The sequence below is a fragment of the Stigmatopora argus genome, chromosome 1, assembly GCF_051989625.1.
Source record: "Stigmatopora argus isolate UIUO_Sarg chromosome 1, RoL_Sarg_1.0, whole genome shotgun sequence".
NCBI lineage: Eukaryota > Metazoa > Chordata > Actinopteri > Syngnathiformes > Syngnathidae > Stigmatopora > Stigmatopora argus.
Genome location: NC_135387.1, coordinates 28840289 through 28864529, shown reverse-complemented (window position 1 = coordinate 28864529; position 24241 = coordinate 28840289). Strand labels below are relative to the sequence as shown.

General features: G+C 38.6%; 1 protein-coding gene across 2 annotated transcripts in view; it reads right to left on the bottom strand.

The window, feature by feature from the left end:
- The window catches only part of LOC144085564 (plexin-A1-like), a 242470-nt gene that overhangs the window by 36068 nt on the left and 182161 nt on the right, over positions 1–24241 (bottom strand). For both annotated transcript variants that reach the window (XM_077614962.1, XM_077614972.1), the window contains exons 13-19: positions 19457–19680; positions 15336–15487; positions 13938–14058; positions 13614–13750; positions 10512–10679; positions 2236–2329; positions 1058–1294 (exon numbers count right to left, since the gene is read on the bottom strand). In XM_077614962.1, the coding sequence (XP_077471088.1) occupies positions 1058–1294; positions 2236–2329; positions 10512–10679; positions 13614–13750; positions 13938–14058; positions 15336–15487; positions 19457–19680 (1133 nt within the window). The remainder of the gene's footprint in view (positions 1–1057; positions 1295–2235; positions 2330–10511; positions 10680–13613; positions 13751–13937; positions 14059–15335; positions 15488–19456; positions 19681–24241) is intronic.

The following is a 24241-nucleotide window of genomic DNA, read 5'->3' as shown; positions in this document are numbered from 1 at the left end:
CTACCAGTGACCGAGACGATCCGGATTAGAGCCGAAATGGGTAAAACCAGATCGGTTTTCCCCCCAAAAAACATACTTTTTAAAAACATTTTTCCCATAGAAAAGTTGTTATTCGGCGTACGCAATTTGAAATGATCCAAAAACGTATAAAATACGCAAAAAACACAAGTTGACAGGTATGAAAATGTTGTCATTACTACTGAGTTTCCGGAGATTAGTGATCAAGCATGACACATTTTCAGAACAGCTGCTAGCTTTACTGTCTGGGTACATTGCTTGCTGACGCGCTATATTTTTATAGGGAAACGGATAGAAGTGACTGACGCAACATTAGCAATCGACGATGACGTTTTCATCTGCTACCAGTGACCAATACGATCCGGATTAGAGCTGAAATGAGGAAGACGAGATCGGTTTTACAAAAAAAGGTACTGCAAAAAATATCCAGTAAAAAATTGAAATAACAAAATAAACGTATGAAATACAGGAAAATGTAAAAGTTGACATGTATTGAAGTACATGTGGGATCATTCCATATCCGAAATGGATAAAACAAGATCGGTTTTACAAGTTGACAGGAATGAAAATTTTGTCATTATTACTGAGTTTCCGGAGATTAGCGATCAAACATGACACATTTTCTAAACCGCTTATCCTCGCAAGGGTGGCAAGGGGGTGCTAGAGCCTGTCTCAGCTTATCTAGGGCACAAGGCGGAGGACACCCTAAATCGATGGGCAGCCAATGGCAGGTCACAATGAGACAAACAACCAATCACTCGTAGCTAGGGGCAATTATGCATTTTTTTTTTACAATGACACGCAAATCTGTTGGACACTAGATTAAGATAAAGTATGAGAAAATTAAGAGTGACGCATACTACGATTCAGGGAAGCAGTCGTGAAATAGAGTAAACGTAATATAAAATTTTGCCTTTCGTTTAAATAACCTCTACAGCATTTTATGCTACAAAACGGCAGAATCAAATTAACGATACCGGCCGATACGTTTACGAGAGTGTTAAAAAAGAAGGATGGCCAAAAAGACGGCTTTTCTGACCTTAAGGATGAGAGGAGATGTGGGTTTGAGCTCCATTATCCCCGATGAGCTCAGCGGTTCAAAGACAGGATCGGGATAGTAGTTGAATGTCTCGTTGACCACCAGCAAAGAGTTCACATTATCCATGTAAAAACCGATCTCGTCCGGACCGGTGCCGCTTTCGGAAAAGCCCAGCTCGGAGTCGGCCACGGATGGAGCAAGGCAGACCATAATGGAGTTGTTGAAAACAGTACAGTTCTGTACACAAGACAGAAAAAGAGGATATCATGGTGTTAGTTGTCATCAATCCGAGATCAATCCCTGTACATCTCACCCCTTTATTTTTCTTTTTATGCCATGGCATTTATACGAATGGCTTACAAATGGAAGTATAAATAGGTGCATTTCCATAGTACCCTATTTTATGCCATATAAAACGCACCTTCAATGAATGGCCTACCGTATTTTCTCGCATATAAGCCGCACCCTTAAAATTGGGTACACGGTCGATTGGTCGCTGGTCTTTTGGTCGCCCGGAAGGTTATTGATAATTACCATTTAAATTGTTGCTCAAATTCCCTGAATACAAACTGCGAATTACTATTTAGTCATACTTAATGCCCTATTAATTATCAGGCTAAAGAAAAGCTCAAAATTTCCCGGACTTTTATTGTTTTTTGTTGGAGAACTTGTTAAGACCCTGACTGACGTAGCTTCTTAAAGGGACAACACATGTAAATACAAACTCTTCTACACTCACACGTCGGCTCAGTGAAACTGCTCATGGCCATTGTTGGCTTTTATTGATGCGTAGACCGTGTTGTTTTACTTGTTTTGTCGTCGGTCCTTTGGTCATCGGTCTTTTGGTCGTTGGTCTTTTGGTCGTCGGTCTTTTGGTCGTCGGTCTTTTGGTCGCCGGTCTTTTGGTCGCCCGTGGTCGCGGTCCGGGTGACCAAAAGACCGGCGACCAATCGACCGCACACGTAAAATTGCCTTAAAAATCGTTGAATTTTACAATTTCCCTCGTATAAGCCGCCCCCTGATTCACAATTTCCACCTCCATATTTACGGTTTTAATAGGCCGCCACTTTGACACATGTGAAATCTAAAGCCTCAATGTTAATCTTTAAATAAACGACCAAAAAAATAAAGCTAAAACGAGGAACCCAAGTTTGTGGGCGTGTCCCAAAAACACTTACATGGAAAGACTCGGCCTGCCCATATTTGGCCCTGATTTTTGGTTCCTTGATGGTTGCCAGGTTCGTACCAGTCACCGTCAGAAGAGTTCCACCACTGCAGAGAAGACAGAAAAATATGTTTTTATTTTGAAGGACGAACCCTGAGTGCATTGCACTCGACTAGAATACACCGCACCACACAGGTTAATTAAAAAGACAACAATTAAGGCCCTCAATTATGTGTACTTTTACATTTGAATTGCTGTTGTCTATACTTTCCCAACGATTGGGTGATAAAAAAAACTTCTCGCTCAAAGTCTGGAATAGATTCCACCAACCCGCGAGTGGGGGTAATGGATTGTCTCATATACATTTTGAAGTAATTGCTGTATGACTAATTATAGTACATTACTTTTGATTTAATCGACTATTATTATATTGTCTACATTGTCAAATGATCCTTCTCTGGGTTCAATGGATAAATGTGGCGACTGATCGGCTCTCGGTTTTGCCAGTGATTGCTCGCTACTTTCAAAAATGACTCATCATTAAATGGTGCGTTATTGACTTGAGTCTTTCAGAAGACTACAATATGAAAGACCTAAATGCAGACACTTCAATATACGATGGCGGCTTGCCGATAAATTTAAAGTCTTTTCTATTGTGTGGACTCTAATTAGCAGAAGCAAGAAGAAGTAGTGTGGAACTCATACATTAGCTATTCCCATTATTTCTGATGTTAGACGTCTAATCAATCAGGTCATCTAATCAACACAATTTAGAATCATTATCACGAGCCTACTTATCAAATACTACTGCATATTTACTCCTACTCTTGTACTATTTATTGTCCAATCACTCTATTCTTGTTACTCCTTTGTAGAAGTAAATAAACTGTAGAAATATCTGGTACAGGACAAGGTGGTTTCGATATAGCGGTTTGAGTTTGATTTATTTAATAAAAGACAGCATATATTAATGAACATATTCATATTCATGCTGTGGAAGACTTCCCGTGTGTGTGGTTCCAGTTTTATCCAACTCTACAACGTCTTTTCTGGTGTCTGTATCCGTTTTTGCTACTGCAACCAAGATGGCGCCGCTCAAGTGGCAGGCGGTAGCGGTAGCTTTGGCCGCTCTTGCTCGTTTTGTGTTTTTGCTGCTTTTCTGTCTTTTTTATTGCATTTTGGTATTTAGTTTTTTACCTAGGTCTACAATGTCTTGTGTGTCTTGTGTCTGTCTTGCTACCGCAACCAAGACATTTCCCGAATACGGGATGAAATAAAGTTCTAAGCTAACCTAAATATGTAAGATTGTAGCCGTTGGCTAATTTCCATCTTTAGTCCCTTGTGCAGGTTGAAGGTAAACGAGGAAACATACACACACACACCCACACACACACACACTAGTAGGACAGTTTTAGACAGCGTTGTGATGGCCATTTTGTTTTGTCTAACAGCCAGGCTTTAAGATGATTGGCTAAGAGGTTCAGAGATGGGATTTCACGTATGCTAATTGGTATTGAGTTCCAGGTATGAAGAGAGAAGGTGCTGAATGCACTCTTTTTGAAGGGAACTACACAGTCACCTATAGAGCCAGTCCTTGTTGATTTGTTGGAATATTTTTGTACAAAATCTTGCAATGTAGGAGGAGCTCAAAATTTGGATACCACCAAATTCCCTCCTTATGATGCCTATGTTATGAGGAAACATTGTACAAAAAAACCAAACATTTCTTATGCTAATGGTAATGCTAATGGTAATGCTAATGGTAATGCTAATGGTAATGCAAATGGTAATGCAAATGGAAATGCAAATGGTAATGCAAATGGTAATGCAAATGGTAATGCAAATGGTAATGCAAATGGTAATGCTAATGGTAATGCTAATGGCAATGCTAATGCTAATGCTAATGGTAATGGTAATGGTAATGCTAATGGTAATGCTAATGCTAATGCTAATGCTAATGCTAATGGTAATGCTAATGTTATTGGTAATGCTAATGGGAATGCTAATGGTAATGGTAATGCTAATGGTAATGCTAATGCTATTGTCTTCTTTCAAGGCAACCAGTATTACCCAATTTTGGTGGACTGAGCAAAATATTTTGAAGCACCCACTGACATTGGGATTTTTTTCCTTCGCAAAATGAATTTAACATTATTATTGGAATTCGTGACAAAACATACTAAAAACATGCTATCCCCAAAAGCTAATGTGTGATATACCCATCGATCAAATCAAAAATGTCAATTGAAAAAAAAAGCACATTTGTAAAATTGCAATGGTCAACATGGGGATGAGCCACCTGATGGTGTAGTGATTCTTCCGCCTGACTTGGGTGCCGGCAGTCCGGGTTTGATTCCCACTCGGTGGCAGTGTGCCCTTTATTTATCTCTACATGTTACACCAAATGCAAATGCATTTTCACGAATAATAAATCAAAAGAGAAATATTATTGATGACGTTGTTGCATATTAGTCATGACACATGTCCATACAATCCATACAAATTCCACTAACATCGCTTTAGACTAAAACTCCTGAACCGAGTCGGGATATTGATTGAGTTTGCTAAATGATCCACTCCTCCACTGGCGGTTGTCCTGTCTGCAGTTTATCTGCTTTACAAATTATACACTCACTTACATTCATCACTTATGACGCTGTACTCAATTATAATTGATACGACATTCACTCGGTCTATTGGCACTGCCGTTAAAATTACTTCATCAAATACAAATTCAAAGTCAGCAATGCAAATGTTGCTTTGAATTGCACTTCCATCTTTTTCAAAAAAATCCTTGAGCTATTTTACTGCTACGTGCTAATGAAAATACAGTAGTACCTCGACATACGTGCATTTTGGGAATATTTTGAAGGGAATACAAACTCAAACAACCCTCGATAGGTTGCATCTGAAAGTCAGTGTGGAGGCAGGGCAAAAAGAGCCAACCAAGAAAGGTATCAAAATTTAAAACAAAATTAGAATTAAGTTTAGGGTTAGGTTCGATTAAACTTATTTTTGAGTGTCTGCATCGTAATCCAAGTTCATTTAAATTTGTTCATGTTATGTTACGAGCGCGTTGCCATGCAAAAATTCTCTCTCCCCCCTTCGAAATCCGTATAATTTTAGTACTATTAAACACATTTTAGTAATATTAAACCACTAGTTATGTGTTACTTTGTTAATAGATAGCGAATTAGAACAAATAAAACATTTTTTCCAATCCAATATCCTGTTTTTGGTGTTTTTTCAGACGGTTTTAACGAATTCATTTGTTTTTAATTGATTTCAATGGGAAAAGTTCGTTTGAGTTACGAGAAAATCGACATACGAGCTCAGTCCCGGACCAAATTAAGCTCGTATCTCGAGGTACCACTGTATATCATCTTTGGAACCGTATAATAAAGAAGCCCTAACACTGCTTTTCATGGCATCATTCCTACAAAAGTGTCTGTCACAAATAGAGACAATGAGGCAGTGAAGATGAAGTGTGATTTCATGTCTAATCATGTCACACTTTCTATCTGAAGTGTGACAGAGACACAATTAGCAACATGCCAGCTAAATGACAGTCTTATTTTCTCCAGAATGTTTGTATTTTCTTGTATGAAGTCGTCACCAATCGCCTTTTGAACGCTGTCAACTAACTATTGAGCAGTTTTCAATTGTTTCCCCTTCAAAAACATAACAATAACATCATTGTAATAATATTCGTTTCTCCTTCAAAACAAATAGACGAGCTGATATCAGCTTTGCAAGATTTGCAAAAACGTAAATGGAAAAAAGTATTCTCAATAATAGTAATAAATACAACTTTATTTTCAACATGTACGGATAAGCTTGGAGTGACTGCATATTCTCTACCTCGGTCACAGTCTGCAGAAGTTCCCCATCTTGTGGAAGTTTGTCCAGTTTTTGTCCAACTTTACGTCTTTTGAGTCTCTATCCGTTTTTTGCTACTGCAACCAAAATGGCGCCGTTCAAGTGGCAGCCGGTGGCGGTAGCTCTGTCTACTCTTGCTCGTGTTGTGTTTTTGCTGCTTTTCTGTCTTAATGATTTGATGATGGTGATTCATCCCTGTCCCCAAAAAGCCAACCATTGGCAGCATGAATGATTATAGGCCTGTTGCCCTCACGCCTGTGATCATGAAGTGCTTTGAAAAGTTGGTAGCCCGCCATATCAGGAATACAATCTCTCCCTCAATTGACCCTCACCAGTTTGCTTACAGGGCAAACAGGTCCACTGATGATGCTATTGCCATTGCTCTTCATACAGCACTGAGCCATCTGGAACACCCTGGGAACTACGTGAGGATGCTCTTCATTGACTACAGCTCAGCCTTCAATACCATAAAACCGGACATTCTGACTAACAAACTCTCCCACCTTGGACTATCCTCTTCAATCTGCTGCTAGATAAAGGACTTCTTGACCAACCGCCCACAGACTGTTAGACTTGGTCCCCACCTCTCTTCCTCCATTACACTAAGCACTGGCTCCCCTCAAGGCTGTGTACTGAGTCCTCTTCTGTACTCCCTGTACACCTACGACTGTGCACCCACCCACCAGTCTAACGCCATCATCAAATTCGCTGACGACACCACTGTGGTCGGACTCATCTCAGGAGGGGATGAGTCGGCTTACAGAGATGAGGTCAACAATTTGTCTTCGTGGTGCTCGGTGAACAATCTCACACTGAACACCACGAAAACTAAAGAAATAATCTTGGACTTTCGCAAACACGGCACAGATCTGGCCCCACTCCTCATAAATGGAGTATGTGTAGACAGGGTCCAGTCCTTTAAATTCCTGGGGGTCCACGTCACGGACAAGCTCTCATGGTCTACAAACACCACGGCAGTGGTGAAGAAGGCTCAGACACGACTCCATTTCCTCAGGGTACTCAGGAAGAACAACTTGGGCTCCAATCTTCTGAGAACCTTCTATAGAACCACTGTAGAGAGCATCCTGGCGTACGGCATCACAGTGTGGTACGCTGGAAGCACGGCGGCAGACAAAAAGGCCATGCAGAAAGTGATTAACACTGCTCAGAGGATTGTCGGCTGCTCTCTGCCCTCACTTGAAGACATTGCCAGCCCGCGTTACCTCAGCAGAGCCAAGCACATCATAGGGGACCCTTACCACCCTGGTCACAATCTGTTCCAGCTGCTGCCCTCTGGCAGACGCTATAGGTCCCACAAAGCTCGGACAAATAGGCTTAAGGATAGCTTTTTCCCCACATCCATCAGACATCTAAACTCGCGCTAACATACACACATTCCCTTCTGCGGCATATGAATAGATGTTTGGTTGGTGATCTGCCGCCTCCTAGCTGACTTGAAGGAAGGTAAGTGGCAGACAGTGTGCGGTAATCGAGAGGTAAGCGACCTGTATGTAATCGCGAGGTAAGCGACCTGTATCCACAACAGCGGAATGACAAATTACAAGTCCGTAACTTACACTTATTTAGGTCTTTTGCCGACTAAACGTAGCTTATGGAGAAGCACCATCAATTTCGTCACACGCAGTTTCTGCGTGTGATGACAAGTAGGCTTTTTTGTGTTTTGGTAATGACGACATGGCCTATGTCCGATTATTATTATTATTATTATTATTAATGATCCCATTTACTTTGATTTTCTTTGTACTTTGTGCTTTTGCTTTGTTGTTCTGCGGCCTTTGCGACTGTACTGTCTAACTTATAACTATGCCTTTTCTTGCTATTGTCATAATGAAATTTCCAGAATACGGGATGAATAAAGTTATCCAATCCAATACAATCCAATCATGTTGTAGGAATTAGGTCATTTCTGTGAAATAATGCGATCCAACACCTGTCAACCTCGGCAAATTGATCCTTATTAATGATTGCAATTCCCCGTATTAAGCGATAAAAACATACAAATGCAACGTGGCACATATTTACTCACATAGAGCACACTTAAAAGTCTAAAATTTCCTTCAAAGTGGACGAGGCGCCCAATCAGCATGCACTAAATTCAAGATTCTGTAGAGGTCGCTGTTTGACGCTGACAGCTTGACTGTCTGGGTACATTGCTTGCTGACACGCTATATTTATATATAGTAAAAAGGCGAAAGTGACTGGCCGAAATGGGTACAACGAAATCGGTTTTACAAAAACGTAGAAAAGTTGATATACGTATGGCGTACACAATTTTAAATGGTTAAAAAAAATCGTTAAAAATACGGCAAAAGGTATAAGTTGACAGGTATGGATCCTTATTATTTTATTTTCAGTGTTGCTTTAATATCCCTTTGTAAAATGAAAATAAAAAACATCCTTCAACTAAAAATACAAGTAAATGATAGTAGTACCTAATTATTAGCTCTCTTGATATAAATACAACTTTATTTCTATCTTGTGATAAGAATTAGGTCATTTTTGTGAAATAATGTGATGTGTAAAATTTTATTTTCACTGTGGTTGTAATATGCCTTTGTAAAATGAAAATAAAAAAATATCCGAAGAAAAATAAAAGTAAATGAAAGGCTCATAAAGTATCAAATGTGTGCGTCCATATGGAATTTTGCTGCTTGGGTAATCTGTGACCTTCTTAATGCTGAGTTTTTATTATTCATAAGAACATATATGGACTCCGGTACATGAAGTATTAGCTCAGGTGGACATGTAAATGCTTGATTGTCGTTAGCCAACTTTTTAATTAACACCCAGTGTCAAAGTATGAATGGCTAATTGACTATGACAATCTCACACTCCGACATTGATCTCTTTCGGTGTGAAGTGATTTGGTGCTGATGAAAAAATCTCTAAAGACAGCATCAATTTATTTCTGTCCAAAGTCATTGGCTACTCACATACGCAATTTGCATCTGTCATTTCCCAGAATTGCAGTTGGAAATGATTCCTCGACATTGAAAATGTGTATAGTTACTCAGCAAAAAGCACTGCGATCAAATATTACCGTATTTTCTCGCATATTAGCCGCATCCGTGTATAAGCTGTACCCTTAAAATTGCTTTAAAATCGTTGAGGTTTAGAATTTCTCTCGTATAAGACGCCCCGATTCACAATTTTCACCTCTATATGCGTGGTTTTAATAGGGAGTACAAATGTGTTATTTTGGAGGGAAAATCATCGCACACAGTATTTCTGAGATACTGTATACATCGAAAGGATCGTCGGCTGGAATGCACATTCCGAAAGGGTTTAGCCTGCACCATGACCGGACGTTTGGTCGCCGAACGTTTGGTCGCCGGACGTTTGGTCGCCCGGACGTTTGGTCGCCGAACGTTTGGTCGCCGGACGTTTGGTCGCCGGACGTTTGGTCACCCGGACGTTTGGTCGCCGGACGTTTGGTCGCCCGGACGTTTGGTCGCCCGGACGTTTGGTCGCCCGGACGTTTGGTCGCCCGGACGTTTGGTCGCCCGGACGTTTGGTCGCCCGGACGTTTGGTCGCCCGGACGTTTGGTCGCCCGGGTGAATATAATTTTGAGAGCTGGTTTCAACAGTAAACTCTCCGTCATGTTGTCAAACGTCCGGCGACCAAACGTCCGGCGACCAAACGTCCGGCGACCAAACGTCCGGCGACCAAACGTCCGGCGACCAAACGTCCGACGACCAAACGTCCGGCGACCAAACGTCCGGGCGACCAAACGTCCGGGTGACCAAACGTCCGGCGACCAAACGTCCGGGCGACCAAACGTCCGGCGACCAAACGTCCGGCGACCAAACGTTCGGCGACCAAACGTCCGGGCGACCAAACGTCCGGGTGACCAAACGTCCGGCGACCAAACGTCCGGCGACCAACGTCCGAGTATCAGCCTGCATGTAGGCAAATTCAAAAAGGAAGTATTGTGACCAGTACAACCAGGAAGTGTGTCCGTAGCTGTCTAGTTTGTCATCCCTAGGTAAGATGGTGGCGCCCTAAACGAGCAATGGCGGGCACAAGTACGTTTTTTTAACATTTTATGCAAGATACGGTTCTTTTTTTTCTTGAATTTCATTCATAGACGTCAAAATTAATTTTCTTTCACGTTTTATCTGTTTATCTTATCTCTATTTTGAAATAAATGACCGTATTGGCCGCATTGTCTTGCGTTATGACGTCATGACGTAATGGCGCCATGGCGTTAGGGTGTCATAGTGTATTGTCTTGGTCCCCTTGCATTTTTGTGCATGTCAAGTCTAATTTGTGCACATATAAGCCGTACCCTTGATTCAGTCATCATTTTTTTAGCGACAAATATGAATTATTTTCAGTTGGGTTGTGAAATAAAATGTAAGTTATATTCCCATGAGAAAATCGTTTACCTGGCGATGCTCCAGTCCGGTTCAATCCTGAGCACAGCGGGGTCTTCTGTATAATTAAACTTGACCTCCGGGTTTCGGAGCTCAGCGGCATCTATGTCCACCAAGACAGGTGTACTTCCTGGATACACGCCAGCTGGCGTTATGCACACGATCTCATGGGCATTCCTCCTGGATGGACACACGACACGCGTTGTTTCAACTGGTTGTTTGACAGTAATATCTATCTAGAACAGGGGTGTCAAACTAATTTTTTCGCGGGCCATGTGGTAGTTTCGATTACATTCCGGAGGGAACAAGAACAAAAAAAAAAAATTTCACTCTGAGTTTTGTGAGAAAAAAAAACATATACGTCTATACTTTATACTATTTTACATGTTCCTGTCTGTTAAAATAATTTACGTGAATAGCGTTTATGCACAATAAATATTGTTAGCAAAAGGCTAACAAGCTACACAATTTTATAGTATTAAGGCGTTTTTATTTAAAAAATGACTATGTATAGTAAGGTGTTTTTATTAAAAAAACGACTATGTATAGTAAGGCTTTTTTTCTTAAAAAACGACCATGTATAATAAGGCTTTTTTTCTTTACAAAATGACATAGTATAGTAAGGCTTTTTTCTTTCAAAAAATGACTATGTATAGTAAGGCTTTTTTATTCAAAAACGACCATGTATAGTAAGGCTTTTTATATTAAAAAAATGACCATGTATAGTAAGGCGTTTTTCTTAAAAAAAAAACGACTATGTATAGTAAGGCTTTTTTTCTTTAAAAAAGACATTATAGTAAGGCGTTTTTCTTAAAAAAAACGACTATGTATAGTAAGGCTTTTTTATATAAAAAATGACCATGAATAGTAAGGCTTTTTTATTTAAAAAATGACCATGTATAGTAAAGCTTTTTTATTTAAAAAAAAAGACCATGTATAGTAAGGCTTTTTTCATAAAGAAGTGATTTTTGAAAGTGAAAGGATTTCCTTCAATACCCGAACACTGCTCGCATCTTAGATTTCATTGGACATCTACTCTGATTGCCACTTTATAGCCCCTCCTACTTCACACAGTTTAAACGGACGTATATAGACATAAAGCAAATCTATGAATTGGCTATATTTCATGACTACATCAAACTAACACATCTTTCTTGCTTATATACACCAAGTTTCTTCCAATAAAGCCTAGCAGTCAATTAAGGAGCAATTAGTGGTTTTTTTAAGGCAATTCAACTTTCACCCAAATCCCCCTCTACCCCCCAAAAAATGAATTTTGATGTTATCTTATGTTGCATGCCCGTTTTACCATAGCGGCAACATAATCTGCAATGTCCTGGTTGGCCGGTAACCATAGCAACCCATTTTAAATGCATACGGCAGCAACCTTGATAAAGATGTTACGAATGCGGCAGCACAGTTCAGGTTTGACAGATAAATGCGAAGTTGTGGTGAAGAATCAACTGGATTTACTGCGAGAGGGCTGTGACGGCAACATCAAAGCTAGTGCACAGTCGTTGCTTCAACACAGATTAGCAGCGGGGGCTAATCCCTGCATTTGACATGCATGCCACTGTTGCGATAGTTAAGAATGTTTTCTTTGCCCGAGTTAAAAAAAAAAAAGGGGAATCATTCTTTCACGTGAACATATCACATACAGTAACACCTTGAGATACGATCTTAATGCGTTCCAGGACCGAGCTCATATGTCAAATTACTCGAAATTTCTCATATAAATAACAAAATACAAATTAATCCGTTCCCATCCTCTGGACAAAAAGACCTAAAAGTAGGATATAAATAGGATATTACAATGGAAAAACATGTTTTGATTGGTTGTAATTCATCACCTATGCTCAGAAAGTAACAAATAAATAAATAGTGGTTATGATCTGCAATAAAATGTGACATTATTATTTACAGTACTGTATGGAGTTCTTACCTTCGAGACAAATGGTAGCGGCTAACGGCTAACGACAATGTGTGCGGCGACACGTTTGGTTCGCTACACGTTTGTGACGCTACGTATCATAACATAAACGTTGAATTTAACTTAAATGGACTTACATCACTATAAACACAGTTAAAAATCAGTTTTAATCTTACGTTGTCGAGCCACTTTCATGTTTTTTATTATTTCATGCTTTATATCGATTGTCATAACTTGCTTTTTCTTTTCACTTAATTCTACACTGATTAACGCAAAAAAACGCATAAAAATGCAAACTACGTCCGATGCACGTAGATATCTTTACGGGAGGAAGATGCGGCGAGAAAGACAGAGCGATGCTGTTCTCATAAGGAGCCTCTCGCATACTTGCACCCCTGGCGGCCCAATCGGGAACTGACTCAGATGCTTGTATCTCAGGGCAAAATTTTCCCGGAATTTTTCTCCCTATCTCAGGGCAAAACAATTCCCGGAATTTTCCTCGTATCTCAAATTTCTCGTATCTCAGGGCAAAAATTTCCCCGGAACTTTCCTCGTATCTCAAATTTCTGGTATCTCAGGGCAAAAATTTGCCCGGATTTTTCCTCATATCTCAAATTTCTCGTATCTCAGGGAAAAAAAATCCCAGAATTTTCCTCATATCTCAAATTTCTCGTATCTCAGGGCGAAAATTTGCCCGGAATTTTCCTTATATCTCAAATTTCTCGTATCTCAGGGCAAAAATTTGCCCGGAATTTTCCCCGTATCTCAAATTTCTCGTATCTCAGGGCGAAAACTTTCCCAGAATTTTCCTCGTATCTCAAATTTCTCTTATCTAAGGGCAACATTTTCCCGGAATTTTCCTCGTATCTCAAATTTCTCGTATCTCAGGGCAAAATTTTGCGCAAAATTTTCCTTGTATCTCAAATTTCTTCTAACTTAGGGCACTCGTATTTCAAGGTATTACTGTATACTGACTGAATGTTTACGAGCAGGTCTCATCATGTTTCTTGGACACATTAACCACTACCGATTTGTGTTCTGCATTTACAATATCTCGGTTTTGTTTTGGTCCCGAGTTTGAGGAAGGGTCCTCAAATGTCAAAATCAATTTACGTTGATTCGACCAGATTTCACGGCAAATAAAGAAGCACTTGTGTAATGCCGAGAGAGCAATATATTCTTACTTTTTAAAATGACAGGGTTGCGGACCGATACTGACGGAAACAGAACTGCCCGCGTTGAGGTAGCTGCCCTCGATAGTGACACGGGTGCCCCCAGAAATTGGACCCTGAGAAGGCTGGATGCCCGTGAAGAATGGCGTCTGGAAAAGAAACAAAACAAACAAACTCAGTGAATTGAACCTCGAATAAGAAGAAATTGAGTTCAAAAAAAGAATATGAGAGCAAGACTATGTATTCCGATGCATCATAGCTGAACCTAGAGACAGGTCCCCCCCAAAAACTAAAATCCCTGGACCACAAACGTCATGCAAAAAACATGGTCCTTACCACAAAAGTGAATGGCCTGGGGGAGAGGGCCCTGTAGTCATTAATGCAGTCTCTCACACACACCTCCACCTGAGCTTCTTGTACTCGATATCCCGTGGCATCATTCAGCAGACACACTATTCTATTGGTCGATAGTCGAAGGCAAGAGGGAGAAAGAGCAGAAGAGTCAACACAATTCACATTTGTTTACAAAAAGACCTGATCACATATAAGGACCAAATATTCAGCATGTACCATTTGCATTTCCAACTCAGATTTAAGATTACAGACATCCACCAAGTCACCGAATCAAGACGCTACTAGGAAGAAAAGCACCAGTTTGATTTTGCTAAAAGAAAACTCTTTTGACGTGATAATTTACAAGGTCTCGACATCCAATTATCTGTATTTTAATTTGAATCCTAAAGGTTTGGTATGATGTGTAAATGCCGGTATACATATAAATATATATATATATATATATATATATATATATATATATATATATATATATATATATATATATATATATGTGTGTGTATATTATATACGTAATCTAAATACAATTTAATAGGTTGTGTATATATGCAAGTTTATGTACACACACGCCTACATATCATATAAATATACTATTTATTTATTTTTGATTGGTGGGAGTGACCACAATAAGGACTTCTAAAGAAGATGTCAATGCATCGCATATGTATCGCATATTTATCTCATTTAACTCATATTTATCTCATTTAACTCATATTTAACTCATATTTAACTCATATTTAACTCATATTTAACTCATATTTAACTCATATTTAACTCTTATTTAACTCTTATTTAACTCATATTTATCTCATATTTATCTCATATTTATCACATATTTATCGCATATTTATCGCATATTTATCACATATTTTCGCATATTTTCACATATTTATCTGATATTTATCTGATATTTATCTGATATTTATCGCATATTATCGCATATTTATCGCATCTTTATCTCATCTTTATCTCATCTTTATCACATCTTTATCGCACATTTATTGCACATTTATTGCACATTTATCGCACATTTATCGCACATTTATCCCATATTTATCCTATATTTATCCCATATTTATCCCATATTTATCCTATATTTATCCCATATTTATCTCATATCTATCCCATATTTATCACAGATTTATCGCAAATGTATTGCATATTTAGTAACGACTTTATCAGGCAGCAGAATACTATATAATACACTGCATCAGATGAGCAGTACAGCCATGCATTAATCTACAAATGAATCTACACTATCCTCTATTAGGTGATTAAAAAAATGCACTGACTCATTAACGTGCCTTAATTCAGACAAGTCAAATACGCTTTTAGGATTGCGCTGTTACACACGGCAAGAAAAAGTATCTTTTCATTTACCTCTCGGCGCTCAGGTACTCTGTCTCCATGGGAACGCAGGGCACTTTCCCTAACCTGACGCCCATCTTGATGTCTCTGAAGTGCAAACCCAGGTTTTCTCCCAGGATGGTGACCCTTGTTCCACCCTGGCGGGGTCCTGTGTCCGGAAACAACTGCAGGTCAAGAGTCAGAGAGTTTGTTTCATTCAATGTACTGACACACCGTCCACATATTTCACTGTCATCTCTAAAATCGGAGTTAAAAAGGTCCAAATTTAATCGTCACAGATATTAAACACGCACGGTCATTCATTATTTATTGAAGACAGACTTGAATACTTATAAAATAAATAGCCTGGCGGACGAGTGGTTACAGCATCGGCCTCGCGGTTCTGAGGTCGTGGGTTTGATCCCAGGTCGATCCTCACTGTGTGGAGTTTGCATGTTCTCCCTGGGCTCGCATGGGTTTTCTCCAGGTTCTCTGGTTTCCTCCCACATCCAAAAACATCCATGCTAGGCTAGCTGGTTGTTTGGTCTAATTGTGCCATGTGATTGGCTGGCCATAGATAGGCTCCAGCACCCTCTGTGATCTGTGCGGGGTAGGCTAGTTGAACGCTCCAAATTGCTCTTAGCTATGATTAGTTGTCCTTTGTCTAATTATGCCCTGTGATTAACCGACCACCGATTCAGGATGTTCCCTGCCTGGTGCCCGAAGTCAGCTGGGATAGGCTCCAGCACCCCCGTGACCTTTGTGAAGCTAAAGGGTCCAGAAGACGAATGGATGAATAAAACAAATATCACATTCAATAGTAAAATACGCCAAATTCAGGCGACACACGTTTGAAGTGTCCAAGATCAATGTATCACTTAACAAGCAGCTGTCACCACTCGTTCGTCCAGCACCCCACGCGACCCTTGAACGGATAAAAGGTTCCGAAAATGAATGAACTCTTGCAAAGTTAAGACACACGCGGTTGAAACCAATCAACAAGACAGTAAACCAAACCAAAACCAACGTGACATTTCAAAGCTTTAATTAAGAGCTATTAGGCAAGGATTGGTCTACAGTACTTTCCGGGCTGTGGTGGGAAAACATTGAGCGGGGCTTCTTGAAAGCATAATGTGATTTATCACACTAGATTATGATACGTAATGCGGTGTGACAAAACAAATATAGGGACGGATGGCTGCTGGTTGCTACCAACACACACGCTGAACCAGGTACATGCTTACACATGCTAATTATGTGTCCTTTCTGCTCTGTATTAGCCTGCAGACTGCAAAGTGTGGCTGGCTATACAGTGGTACCTCGACATACGAGTGCCCCGATACACGAGCAATTTGAGATAAGAGTAAAATTTTGAGCAAATATTTATCTTTAGATATGGGACAAATTTTGATATACGAGCAGACAACGGACGCGAGAGGCTGCTCATAAGAACATCATGGCCACTGTCTTTCTGGTCGCAACTCCCTCGTGTAACGTCTCTATGAGCACTGGGCGGAGACTTGAATTTTATTTGCATGTTTTTTTCCCGTTATTCAGTGCGAATGGCGTATACACCACTTCTCGTTGGCAAGTGGTCGTGCGTTATTCTATTGTGAGGACATTTGTGTGCATCATTTTGGGAAGATTTTGAAGGGAATACAAAAGCAAACAACTCTCGATAGGTTGCATCTGAAAGTCAGGGTGGAGGCGGGGCCAATACAGCCAACCCGAGAGAAGAAAGGTATCAAAATGTCAAACAAAATTACAATTAGGTTTAGTGTAAGGTAAATTTATTTTAGAGTGTGTCTGCATCATAATCCAAGTTCATTTCAATTTGTTTATGTTATGTTACGAGCGCATTGCCCTCCTCCGCGAAATCTGTCTAATTTTAGTACTATTAAACACATTTTAGTAATATTAAACCACTAGTTATATGTTACTTTGTTAATAGATGGCGAATTAGAACAAATAAATGTTTTTCTAATCCAACATCCTGTTTTGGGTGTTTTTTCAGAGGATTGGAACGAATTAATGAGTTTTTAGTACATTTCTATGGGAAACGTTCGTTTGAGTTACGAAAAAAATCAACATACAAGCTCAGTCCCGGAACGCATTAAGCTCGTATCTCGAGGTACCACTGTATTATAGACGAACGGTCGTATATCTTCAAAAGTAAAGCAAAAAAACTCCATTTAACTAGGGAAATTAGCATATCTTTAGCATCATAACGCAGCAATAATCCACAATAAAAATGCCAAAAATACAAAGCTATACCTATGGCTAAACTCAAACGACAATCAAATAAACATCAATCCGTCTTTCCCGGAGTGCCAGTTTGATGTAACACTATGTAACGATAGCGCTTCTACGCCAAGGGCGAAAATAAGGATCCGGCGTGTACTTGTTTTAATAGCAAGGCATTAAAATAGAGCACTTTTCATTCTCTGTGAAGGACACCAAGAAGAGATTTTGTGACCTCTGGGGATTGGTCGGGGAGAGCTGATGCAATGGCCTATCAAAGTTACTCAGCCTTGGATCTCTGCAGGTAACCATATGCCCTTCAAACCAGGGTGATGGATTAAGATGTGTTGGGGAATGACGCCACATTAAGTTATTAGTTTCTTATCATCTTTGCATCTTTTCTTCTAGTATCGTACTGGAGCGTATTATTGCACTGCCTTATGCAAAGCTCGTTTTCAGACTATGCCGGGAAGGCATTGACTGAATAAAATTTGAGGTGCGCAGTGGAGCATGAGCACAATGAACCGCTTCAAACGGTGTACAAGTACTGTATAAAGCTATAAAAGTGTTAGGAGTTGTTATGAGTTAGACACTTCCATTTTTAATGGAAGTCATTCAAAATTATTCAAAACCATGTTTTTGGGGGGTTGGATGAGGACATTGGATTATTGATTGGATGAAATGCTTTTCACTCTAAACCTGTGGTCCCCAAACTATTTCAAAAAGGGACACAGTGGGTGCAGGTTTTCGTTCCAATCTGGAAGAGGAAACCTTTCCGCTAATCTAGTATCCTAAAAGTGCAATCAGTGGATTGCAGTCAAGTGCTTCTTTTTTCAGCAGAAAACTTATTGGTTTAACTGTTTGTGTTGGATCGGTTGGAACAAAAACTTGCACCCACAGCAACTACTACTACTACTACTGCTGCTCCTACTACTTCTACTACTACCACTACTACTACTCCTTCAACTACGACTACTCCAACAACTTCTATTACTTCTACTACTTCTCCTACTACTACTACTTCTCCTACTACTATTACTTCTACTAATACTATTAATTCTACTACTACTACTTCTACTACTATTACTTCTACTACTAATACTTTTCCTACTACTATTACTTCTACTACTACTACTTCTCCTACTACTACTACTACTACTACTTCTCCTACTACTACTTCTACTACTCCTCCTACTACTACTACTCCTCCTACTACTACTCCTACTACTACTACTACTCCCACTCCTACTACTACTCCTACTATTTCTCCACTGCTACTACTTCTCCAACTACAACTACTTCTCCTAATACTACTACTTCTCCTATTACAACTACTACTACTGCAACTCTTCATCCTCCTCCTCCTCCCCCTCCTGCTACTACTACTACTGCTACTACTACTACTACTGCTACTACTCCTACAACTCCTACTACTTCTACAACTCCTACTACTTCTACTACTACTCCAACAACTCCAATCACTTCTTCTTCTACTACTACTACTACTACTACTACTACTACTCCTACCATTACTACTCCAACAACTCCTATCACTTTTACTCCTACTACCACTACACCAACACTACTATTACTACTGTTTCACAATCCAATGCATATTTTAAGAACAGTATTACTCAAGAATTTGTCCGCTGTGAATGAATAACTATTGTGCCAGGTTAGGATAATAATTATGCTCTTATTTCCGAAACCAAATTGGAGCTGATGCCTCACAAATAGTAATCAATATTATTTACTTCCATGTAAAAAAAAAAACATTGTTGTGACAAAATTAATGACATCATAAAAAGAGAAAAAGCTGTAATAAAAAAATGCACTAAAATAAATGACGGGGGAAAAAACGATATATAACCGGTGTCATTTCTTTATCGTTTGTTGAATTATTATTTTTTTACCTTTGTGATTTTGGGATGGGTGCATCGACTGTTTCCAGAGGTGGCATGCATCCAGCCTCTCCCATCAGCCACCTGCAATGGTCCATGGGAATTGCCACCAATGGTACATTCCTGCCTGAGGGAGCACTTCCTGTCCTGGACACACCACCCGCACTCGAACCGCGGGTCTGCTTTCAGACACATCCCGCAGCTATCCCGCAGTGCCTTGCACTTGTACAGGTGAGCTGGACGACAAAACAGAATAAACGACAAACATTAGGTTAGGTTAGAACATTATTTCATCCCGTATTCGGGAAATTTCTTGGTTGCACTAGCAAGACAGACACAGAAGACATTGTAGACCTAGGTAAAAAAAAATCAAAAAAATCAAAAACCAACCTGTTCATAATATGTTCTATAATTATTATGAGAGCAGCCGTTAGCTTACACTGTTTACGTTTTTTGACCAATTCAGTATGATCCAAATGTTTTGACTTTTATAACGTTTTCACAACATTTGCATAAATTGGAAAAACCTTTACATCAAGTAAGAAAAGAAATACAAGCTTTCGATAGGTTGCATCTGAAAGTCAGGGTGGAGGCGGGGCCAATAGAGCCAACCCGGGAGAAGAAAGGTATCAAAATTTAAAACAAAATTAGAATTAAGTTTAGTGTAAGGTTAGATTAAATGTATTTTTCAGTGTGTCGGCATCGTAATCCAAGTTCATTAAAATTTGTTTATGTTATGTTACGAGCGCGTTGCCGTGCAAAAAGTCCCCCTCTCTCCCCTCCACAAAATTCGTCTAATTTCAGTAGTATTAAACACATGTTAGTACTATTAAAACACTAGTTATTTGTTACTTTGTTAATAGATGGCAAATTAGAACAAATAAAAATGTTTTTCCAATCCAATATCCAGTTTTGGGTGTTTTTTCAGAGGGTTGGAACAAATTCATTTGTTTTTAGTTCATTTCTATGGGAAACATTGATTTGAGATACGAGTAAATCGACATATGAGCTCAGTCCCGGAACGCATTAAGCTCGTATCTCGAAGTACCACTGTAGTATAATATGGCAACATTTCATAATGACACCTTTCAATTGCTTGTTCTATTAGCAGGGTAAGGTTCATTTTAGAGTTGTTGTGTCAAGTTTAAAGGTTTTGGGGTTAAGTTTCAGAAGCAAATTAATTTTTAAAAAGGGGACAAAAAAATCATGTGTAAAAAAAAAAAAGAATAAATACATATTTTAAATGTTCCCGAAATTATTTCAGCAGTTAATTTATTTTAATACCAAAAGGGAATTTGATCATTTGTTGTGCAAAAGTATAACTCCTCAGAGTGGAAAAAAGTCATTAGAACCAGAAATGAACACAAATAACCTTTAACACCTGAGAAGAGGCGGATGATGAAAGAAACTAGTAAATGTGTGTGTGTCTGTGTGTGTGTGTGTGTGTGTGTGTGTGTGCTATTGGCTACAAATGGCATTATTAAAATAAAGACGCATCCACACATGAAAGCACAAGCGCCATTAAAATGAGTTTTTGGTGGTGTCTAAAATAACAAAAAGATTTCAAGCGGACCAGAACGTGGAAGAAAACCATCTCCTCGTCTTCTTCTTCTACTCTTTGTCGGATCCAAAGACACACAATGGCCGACTTCAAAGTGAGCACTTTTGAATCCTCTGCCACGGCCTTAGCACGGCCTAATCTGATTAGCAATGGTTTATCTTAAAAGTAGCATAACGCTAATTAATCTGAAGCAAATGAATGATTTAATTAACATCTCCCACTCCACACCGGGGCAAAGCTGGGCAAGCGCCAAAATGCTCCTCCTCTGACGGATAATACGACGACGAGGGTCGGCTGTTGGGGAGAGAGAAAGAGCGGGCGATGGAGTGGCGAAGGATTGATGAAGGATGGGGAGAAAAATAAGAGGAGGAGAGGAAGAGGAGGAGGAGGAGGTCTTTATTCTGTGTGTGTGAGCGAGGATGCTTACATCATGTGTGTGATTAAAAGGGAAACAAAATGGTGTGCTTGGTTCTCGTACATCACTTTGCTAATAAAAATGGGATATGGAATAGAGAGAAGTAGTAAATAAGGAGAAGTAGTAGACTTTAGGGTCAAATTTCATTCCTGACTGGAAATTTATGACTGCTTGTCAGCGTTTGGGCCAAAGGTGAGCTGAGGTGACCTTTGGGTAAAAAACGGGGTGGGGTACACTCTCATCTGGTTGACAGTCAACCCTAATATATAATATATCATATCATATATAACATATATATATATGTATGCTTATATATATATATATATATATATATATATGTATATAAGTATGCTTATATATATATGTATATAAGTATGCATATATGTATGTATATAAGTATGCATATATATATATGTATATAAGTATGCATATATATGTATATATATGTATGTATATAAGTATGCATATATATGTATATATATGTATTTATATATGTATGTATATAAGTATGCATATATATATGTATATATGTGTATGTATATAAGTATGCATATATATATGTATATATATGTATGCATATAAGTATGCATATATATATATATATATATACATATACACATACATAGACACATATATACATACATATAAAAAATAAATCCATATATGTGTGTATATGTATATATATGTATCTATATGTATACATATGTATATATATACACATATATACATATAGATACATATATATATATACATATACACATATATATATATATATATATATGCATACTTATATACCTACATATACATATACATATATATATATATATATATATATATATATATATATATATATATATATATATATATATATATATATATACACATACATACACATACATAAATACACATACATACACACACACACACATACATACATACATACATACACATACATACATACACACACATACATACACACACACATACATACATACATACATACATACATACATACACACACACACACACACACACACACACACACACACACACACATACATACACACATACACACACACACACACATACACACACACACACACACACACACACACACACATACATACATACATACATACATACATACATACATACATACATACATACATACATACATACATACATACATACATACATACATACATACATACATACATACATACATACATACATACATACATACATACATACATACATACATACATACATACATACATACATACATACATACATACATACATACATACATACATACATACATACATACATACATACATACATACATACATACATACATACATACATACATACATACATACATACATACATACATACATACATACATACATACATACATACATACATACATACATACATACATACATACATACACATTCATTTTCTGAACCGGTTCATCCACATTTGGGTCGCGGGGGGTGCTGCAGCCTATCCCCTTAGGGCACGAGGCGGGCTCGGGATACCCAGAATTGATGGCCAGCCAATGGCATGGTACAATGAGACAAACAACCAATCACTCGTAACTCATTGACAACATGAACGCCGGTCTGACTTGACTCGGAAGTGGGTGACAAAACGGATCGGTCGCCTTATTAAAAGCAGGGACAATGTCATCTACAGATAGGAAATGAATAGTGACTGAAAGAAAGCAACAACTGCACGGGTTGATATTTTTATGTGGATTTCCAGCGAATATCTCTGTGACACACTTCAGAGCTCAGCTTGTGTTATTTTGTGTAATGGGATGTCGGCATCCATTAGCCTTCCCATCTCAAAAATGTTACACTTGAGAAAGAATTTCTAATGTGTAATTGTTTTCCACTCCATGCGCAGAGTCAATTAAAATAATAAATGTCATCCTTTGGTGTCACTTTTGCTTTTTCTTTATCAACTCTTCCGTTCTCGTCTGCGCTTTCTGCTATTAAACGTCACATTTGTCAAGCTGTCGTTCAGCCATCCTTTTTACCCCACGTTTGTTCTTCCGTTAACGGGTTTCTCCATTTGTCCATCTGTTTGTCTCACATCTATCAGGTTCAATTTGGAGAGATGGATGTTTTCTCTTTGCTAACCGTTAATTCCCAAGCTTTTGCAGCTCTTTTCATAAATCATGGGGAAACTGCGTTTTTTTATTTTTAACATTTAACGTCAACATTTTTTAAGTTAGGCGACAGGTGAATTGGGTTTTTATAAAGGATGCAAAGGTTAGATTCAAAAATAAATAGTGCCTTAGATGATAATAATCATTGGCAATAACTTTTAATGTCCATAAATAGCAGGTAGTGCAGTAGTGGTAGTAATATATATGTATTAAATTGAACTGCTCAGTGGGTTTTCTGTTATCTGCTCCGATATTTTATGACTTTGCACTTTGTTTTATTATGCTTCTCATCAGCTAAATTTTTTTAAAAGTACCATTAGTTGTTTTTTTTCGTTAGACCTGTCCTTTTGTAGAACTGAAAGAAAAGCCGATTCACTTCATCTTAAGCTGGTATACCATATTTTCTTGCATATTAGGCGCCTCCGCGTATAAACCCTTAAAATTGCCTTAAAAATCATTGAATTTTACAATTTCTCTTGTATTAGACGCCCCGTGATTCACAATTTTCACCTGAATATTCATGGTTTTAATAGGAGTACAAATGTGTTACGTCGAAGGGAAAATCTTAGGAAAAATGATCGCACGTGGTATTTTTCAAATACTGTATCAAACAACTGCTGGATTGCACATCCCTAAAGGCTATTG